The 8,097-nt window shown below is 42.2% G+C and overlaps 1 protein-coding gene across 1 annotated transcript in view; it reads left to right on the forward strand.

Moving 5' to 3' along the window:
- IRAK3 (interleukin 1 receptor associated kinase 3) overlaps positions 1–7,511 on the forward strand; it is a 32,239-nt gene extending 24,728 nt beyond the window's left edge. Inside the window, exons 8-10 of the mRNA XM_066589869.1 lie at positions 184–246; positions 4,890–5,054; positions 6,260–7,511. Coding sequence (XP_066445966.1) covers positions 184–246; positions 4,890–5,054; positions 6,260–6,685 — 654 coding nt within the window. The 3' untranslated portion in view covers positions 6,686–7,511. The remainder of the gene's footprint in view (positions 1–183; positions 247–4,889; positions 5,055–6,259) is intronic.
- The last annotated feature ends 586 nt before the right edge of the window (positions 7,512–8,097 follow it).

Below are 8,097 nucleotides of genomic sequence, written 5' to 3' on the forward strand. Positions count from 1 at the left end.
CTAGCCACGCCCCCGCCAAAACACTAATTTGCAGTACATCTGCAGAGTTAACCAAACAAAAACTTTGTATGCATTTTTTATTCTTTCTTTAATCCTAAATTCAACCTAGTTATGGTAACGCAATCATGTATGCTCGTGGTTAGACTGGGCTATTATTACAGCTTACCTTCTTTTATTCTAAAGATAATAATGGAAATCTTAAGTGGAAGCCAAGCCGTTCTTAATAGATCCAGAATTACATATCTGGTAAGTTTTATTATATTAATAATGGTAATACATATATGAAAAATATCAACTTGTATAACTGTAGAATCTTCCTTTGCAGTGCAGAATCAGCTTGTAAAGAGCGCTATAACAAATCTCACCTATCTGTTTAGGCACATAGTCTGACCCATATTTTTTTTCATTCTAGTAGTTAGGATGGTGTTATGTCATTCACACTCACAAACTGGCAAAACATGGGCAGAACTTGGAAACAGCGGCATAACTCATGGACAGACATAACATACTGACTTACACCGAAAACACAACCAAGTATACCCGCACGCATAAACAGATGTAAATAGATACGATGTAAGGTATTGGTTTGTATTTTGGCCAAGATATTTAAGCCAGCGAGCCCACTTCAAGGGTCCTCATTGCCTCACGGGTCTCTACTCTAACCAGACAACTTCCACATAAAACTTGCCTGCATGCAGGGCAATCGTCCTGACAAGGATGGCCTCGCACTGGAGCCTAGGGACCTTCCTAGACCTAGATGACAAACGAAACAGCAGGACTGAACGTAACTTACACCAACATGCCAGGGATCTACATACAACTCACCACACCATGCACCCTGAACAGGACTGTTCACACCACATGTCCGGCACAAACACTGAACAAACAGAGGAAAGCCCAGCAGCCTCTACCAGAGAAGCTGGTATATATGAGCAGCAGACCGATGTTGATTGACTGGCTGGAGAAATCCACACCCAGCCAGCTCAATGAACCCCCACCTGTGAGGCAGCACTGCTGGAAACCCATGTAGAACAACAGATCCCAGCAGCACACCCTAACAATACCTCGCCCTTAAAGAGGGGCCTTCGGAGACACAGGCACCCAACACACAGGGATCTGAGACCCAGAAAACTGGCTGGCTGGAGGAATCCACACCCAGCTAGCTCAATCAACCCCCACCTGTTGGGCAGCGCTACTGGAAACCCATGTAGAATAACAGATCCCAGCAGCACACCCTAACAGGTGGTTTCACACTTATGCTGGGGATACCACTTTTCTGCTCTGTCCGGGGAGCAGGCAAGGGGAATTTCCCCAGCAGAATGGTTCTATCTCTAGATGTAACCGAACAGCGTCGGGTGGACCCTATTGACTATAACAGGGTCTGCCCACTTTCCGCCTAGCTGCCCGGTTTTTGGGACACAAGAAAAAGCACTGCATGCAGCTCTTTTTCCTCCATTATTTGCAGTCAGACCTGCAATGGAACCTTTAGCCAGAGGTTCTGACACAGATGTGAAACCACCCTTATTGATAGCGGTTAAATAACAGTCTGCTTCATTTGTTTTAACATTATTTCAAATTGCTAACCAAATCTGTGAGTTATAAGAATGCCTAAAGCTCTTCAGTGTATATGGCCTGAGGCCTAATCTATTAGGTGTGTACCTTTCGGAGAAGAGTGCCAGGGGGAGGCACTCAGTCCATAGTTCATTGAGCTCTTTGCTCTACCACTGCTTTGTGGATGGTATAGAGCATAAAAGGCCTGTTCTACCCCCAATGCTTTCATTACTTCCTGCATCACTTCTGTGAAGGGAGTGCCTTGGTCACTCTCAATTGTCTCTGGTATACCGTACCTAAATACCACCTTAGAGATCAGTTCTTGGCGGTGGCATTGTGAGTGGGTAGGCCAGACTGGCTACCCTGAGAACAGGTCTAAACAGATCAGAACATACTCGCATATGTCCATCGTTGGCAATTGGATGTAGTCTATTTGAAGATGCTGGAATGGGTAGTCGGGACAAAGGTTGCACTGCATGAGAGTCTGTACAGACCTACCCACATTGTTCTGTGCACAAATCAGGCAGCCCTGTGTGTACTTAGCTGCTGTGACGCTAAATCCTGGTGCACACCAGTGACTATCGACCACATCTGTCATAGCCCTTTTTGATAGGTGTTTATTTCCATGGGAGGCCAGAGCCATGGTGGGTTAGGGGCCTGTGGAAGACAGAGCTTGTTGGATATCATCCATTTATCTCCAGGTATCTCTGACCCTCCTGCTGGGGTCCCATTGTTCCTTTTTTCTCCTTGGTTGCCTGCTTTGTAACTGTATCAAAAGGTCATAATTCACCAGGGGTAACGTCTAAGGGGTATCTGTACTGCCCAAACCCCTGAAGGATCAAGTCTGGGCTTCTGTGTGGCTGTCTTCACAGCTTGATCAGCTGGGTGATTTATGGTTGCCTCTTTTATTCCATCCTTGGAGTGGCCTTTTGTTTTGCTTTCAGGCCACTCTCTGGGCAGCAGTAGGGCTTCCATCAGTGCCTGTACACCTTTACTATTGTTAACTGGTTTTTCATTTACTGTCAAGAATGACCTCGCTCTCCAGAATGGTCTGTAGTCATGAACAATGCCGTAGGCATAGCGTGAGTCTGTGTAGATATTTTTAGGGTGTGCTGCTGGAATCTATAGTGCTAAGGTTCCTAGCAGCACAGCTGTTTGTCTGTGCTGTTGCAGCTTGCGGTGTGAACTGTGTCAGGTGTCGCTAGACTCCTGGTTAGTATAGGGACTAGTGGTATAGCCACCTGACTAAGAGCAGGCAAGCATCTCACCTTACCTTTTTTCTTTGTGTGCAATGCCAACAAGTCCATCGAAAGTGCTTGTATGGGGTGGGGCCAGTGCAATAGGAACAAATAGGAGCAAGTGCGTCATGTGCTGCCTCATCATCAGAAGGGGCAGTGTCACCATTTTGCTTCCCATCATCCACAACGGAAGAAGAAGCCACCCCTTCCTTCTGCAGGAGCCAATAACTATACATGAATCCACCATTTTCATTCCAATACCCTTTCCTTTTTTCCTTATCAACACATTCTTCTCGAAAGGCTCGTTTGGCCTACCTCCTGAGTTACATTCTGTAATCAACATGAACCTTTTTCAACTTGCTCACATTCTGTTTCTCTTCTATATGAAGTACCATCTGCGGTGCTGTGCAACATTTTTCAACATCCATCTGCTTGCTGCCTACCTTATCAACTTGATATGATTTATATATTCCACACAATTATCATATAACTGTATTAATGTATTACTGTAAAATTGCGCTACTCCTAGATCACCCGTCATTCAGCAGAGATGCGCACCTTTGCTTGGAATAACTATTTTATAAAAACTTTTGAGACTACACTTAGCATACCATCAGTGTGTTGTCAGACACTGTAAAACCCGGATAAATGGCAAACAAACAAACCTTACACAGTACCCAGCCATTCCGCAGTACAATGAAACACATCAGGGTTCTTATTTACTAAGAAAGAGAGGCTATACATTATACAAAGAACCCATATACAGATTCAACTTACCTGACCAAAGCTCTGAGACAGACAAGAAACAATATAAGGAGTGGAGGTATAAAGTACATATGAGTCATATGACTCACCTCACTACTGCAGTTTCTCCAATTGCTCTATCGTCTGAGCCTCGAACTTAAGCGGTCGGACAATTAAATCCTTTTCTCTCTTGTCCCTTAAATTGGGAGCGCCAAGCTGTTAGAGAAATCACCAGAGGGATTTCATAGTGTTTCATTGCCTGGCCCAAATTATAAGAGAAGTTGTGTTCACAGATCACTGACACATGACACAGGCAGTATCTGACAATGATGGTGAGTTTATTACAAAGCAGAAAATGTATATATATGTTTTCTTACATACGATCAGAAATAGCTGCCCCCCTGTAATCATAAGAACTCATGATTGGCTCTAGGTGCTAATGGTTTAACATATGTTAACACCTCAAGGCGTGTCATTCCAAACACGTAATTCACAGGAATAGAAACTGGATCCTAGTTCTAGTATTTTCTATATGTATAGTGAGTTAGACATCTCTAGTTATCTTTAGATATGCCTAAGCCATGACAGGATATGGGGGGAGGATGAGCCTGCATCTATATACCAGTGTAGAACACGAACTGAGTTAGCCATTTAGAGATGCTGGTTATCCACCAAATAGGAAGATATACAAATATATATGTACACACATACATACAGACTGATATATCTATATAAGTGTGTATATATATATATATATACACACACGTGTTTGACTAGGCTGATGTGAGAAACATATGTTATTACTACAACACATGTGACAACTGTATACAAGACCACCCAGGGTAAGAAAATTTAGAACTTTGAATTCTGTTGTAGCATTTTAAAGTCTGCTGTTACCATTGATGTTAATATTAGTTGTGACCAAACGCCCACATTAAATTGTTTTGTCATTCACATAACTGTATGTTGAGCAGACAAGGCATAATCCAAACAAAAGTCAGCACTTGGTGGTCCAGAAATCCTGATAGTCCATATCATTAGAAAATCCCCCGATGCATAATCTTGAAAATTACCTAAGAGAATGTCATTGGCTTCTATGAGTCAAGGGGCAACAGGCAGCTTGGGATACAGAGCAAGTATCTAGACACAGAATCCAATGTGCTCATGCTTTCACTATCCCGGAATATTCTTAAGCTCATAAGACTAATGTCATCCTGAAATTTTACTGTATGAACTTTTTCTTACATTTGCTGTCTTCTGAGCAGGTATGTTTACATTTGTCTTTCTATCAATTTGTAAAAACTACTAATTTCAACTCTTTAATCTGAACTCTACTTTATTATGTTTAATGAATAGAGGGACATCTTTTGGAATGAAGTGGATAACAGTGGTGTAGAATCTCTTCTCCAGTTTGTGGATGTGAAAGCTGGAAAGTGGCCTATTGGTGTGGCACACAAACTTCTGGATTTATCTATTAAAGCTACTTCACTGCGTGCCAAGCAGAGACCAACAACTGAAATGGTGAGGATTTATTTATTACATTTTCAGTCACGTTGTGCAGTGCCATACATAGAAGAGATGGGGTCCCATAGCAAAGATAAAAACGAGACCCTTAATAAGGGCGCTTACGACAGAAGGGTCTGGTATTTGTTTTCCCCCGCTACTCTATTTGCATAATCCCTAAGACATTTCCCAACACTTTTCTATTGAGGCACATTCTGGGTTTCCTCTATGGTTTGTACCCCCTATTGTTTTTAGGGAATAGCATCATGTTGGGGGTGCAATGTCAATATCTAGTCTAATGACTAATCTTCTTTATAGACAACATAACATTATTACTGTGTGACATGAACCCCTCTCTTACTCCTGGACTATCTTTAGCCATAGGCCAAGGTTATAAGCCACAATATGATACTCTGATCTGTTTCAATTTTGGAGCTCTTCTGCAGTAGTATGCGCTTAGCATGTATAACGCTTGTATTCTGGGAGTTAAGAGTGCAGAATGGCTATTTTGCGATGTGCTGAAGGAAGACCCCCTTGCTTCATCCAATATCAGAATGCAGGCATTGTAAATGCTCTTGGCCGTAAACTAAGTTATTTAGGTAATTTAAAATAATATAAAGTGGCTTCAAACGTGAATTTTCACTTTAAAGTATGGACTTTTTCTATAGTGAATAAATAACATTAGCGTGGTTGTTCCAATGACAAACCCTATCCATTTGTGCTATTAGGCCATATGGATGCTGTTAAGAGAATTTTTCCTTTTTGATCCTTGCATTAGTCAGAGCTGCTAACATAGAAGATCCCCTAACTTGACAGATCTGAACTGTCCACTTATTGCATAGTCAGCCATCCCTTTGTATAGTTGACATGTAATACTTGTCTTCAAGAACTGCATGGCCAGCAGCAACTCCCAGTAAATGCAGCTGATTGCTGGTGGTTTAAGGAGTCGGACCTGCAGTGATCTGCTTACTACCAGGCTAAGTTCATTATAAAACTAAGTGTTCTAAATGGGACAACCTCTTTTAAAAAGTAGAAAAAAGTGTTTTATATGGTAGCAATGTATATCTTAAAAATGTATAGTGGAAAATATGGAAAGTTAGACCAATGAAAGTTATAAAATCAGATAATGCAGAAAATCAGGCATGCAAAATCTTATGTTGTTCCATGAAAATTGAAAACCTCTTTCTGTTTACTTAGAGTACTTACTGTAAATGTTCCTGCAGGTCCTGGAAATGATCGAAAGCTGTAAGACTGCTGGCAGTTACAATGAAGATCAGCCCAAATCGCTCATGTCTGTTCCACCTTGTCCTTTTCCACTGCCCTGGGGCAATTCCAATGTTCCTGTTGAGAGTGATGAAACCTTGGACAGTTATTCTAGCTTGTTTGAAAGAAAACAAGACGCCATAATCCCCTGTGAATGCAGCCAATCTGAAGTGACATACTTAGGAGATTCCAGGAAATATAGAAGTGCAGAGTATGTTATATGTACACCAATACTGAGCAGAAATACATCACAAAATGACCATAACCTGAAGATGAGTGACTTAGCATATACAAGCAGGCCGGTAGAGTGTAGCTGCTCACCAGGACCAGGCAGCACATCGTACTGTGAAGAATGTCTAACAAATGGCTTTGGCCATGCAAAATAAAGGATAAAAAATGATGGTTAACTCGTACCTAAGTTTTCAAACAACTGATGTTCATCTAATACCCCCTGTGTATCATCAATCTTGTAATATACTTGCATTCATTTATTTTGTGTTACAACTTACCACTGAAAATCAAGGCTGAAGTGCAGCTGCTCTGCAATCCACTGCTTGTCGCTAGGCATTCAGCTTCTCTAGTAACTGGGATGTTAAGACGTCTTCTTAACTGTACAGAAAGGGCTGTCTTCACAGGATCAGCTCCCCTGCACCCTCACTGTTATCAGTTCTGTAGGCAGTGTGTACACAATCTCTGCTTCTCCTGATGTTGTCTTTACCTAACCTGCTATGTGCACTTATCTTTATGTCGTAGGCGTTATATCTATCTCCAGCTTGCTTGGCCAAAGCTGCATCATTCTTACTGGCTTGATCTTTATTAGCTTTACTAGCTCTTGTAAGTTTGCATAGTCACAGCATATGTACAGATCTCTTTATATGATCTATATGCTGTCTTTGAAGGTTTTTCCAGACTATGCTCTGCTTGTGGATTCCAGCTTATATTGACAGGCATCTTTTCCCATAAACATTTACAAAGGAGTATTGCTTGCTGGTTCTTTTTCTTCTTGGCTGCAGCAGCCTGTGATGACAGTTAATGTATATGCCAATCTCTTGCTCCAATACTCGTGCAAGCACTCACACCTCTGCTACCTGTTAGGTGTATGCTTCTGGGACCTGTGATTCTACAGGTTCCTATGAGCACAGCTTCACAGGTGATGGATAATTGAGCTGGCTGAGTGTGGAGTTCCTCCCGCCAGCCAATGACCACAGGTCTGCTGCATATATATATATATATATATATATATATATATATATAATATACCAGTCCCTCTGCTAGAGGAAGCTGGTATCCCTTCGCTCTAGAGTTTGGTTTTCCTGTATGCCTGTATATGTGTTATGTGTGTGAACAGTGTCTTGTCCAGTGTCTGTGCAGGTGGCCAGACATTAGGTGTGAACAGTCCTGTTCTGTGTTGCATGCTAGCCCAAGTATGTTGGTGTGAACTGTGTCCTGTCCTGCTGGATCGTTTGTCATCTCTATGTTAGTTAGGCCCTTAGGTTCCAGTGCAGGGCCGCCCTTATCGGGGCGATCACCCTGCTTTCAGGCAGGGTTCTGGTGGATGTTGTCTCGTTAGAGTAGGGACCCGCAAGACAATGAGCAGCCTTGAAGTGGCTTGCGGACTTAAGGGATTTGGCCAATCCACAAACTAATACCTCGTACTTTTATAGGAATTCCATCTGTGTGTGCAGGTATGCCAGGTGAGTGTTTTGGTCGTTTGTCAGTCCTTATGTTATGTCTGTCCATGAGTCCAGTTCCCAGTATGCAGTTTACTGTCCCTTTGGTGATCCAGCCAGCACATCTT

Source organism: Eleutherodactylus coqui, chromosome 2, assembly GCF_035609145.1.
Source record: "Eleutherodactylus coqui strain aEleCoq1 chromosome 2, aEleCoq1.hap1, whole genome shotgun sequence".
In the NCBI taxonomy this organism is placed as follows: domain Eukaryota; kingdom Metazoa; phylum Chordata; class Amphibia; order Anura; family Eleutherodactylidae; genus Eleutherodactylus; species Eleutherodactylus coqui.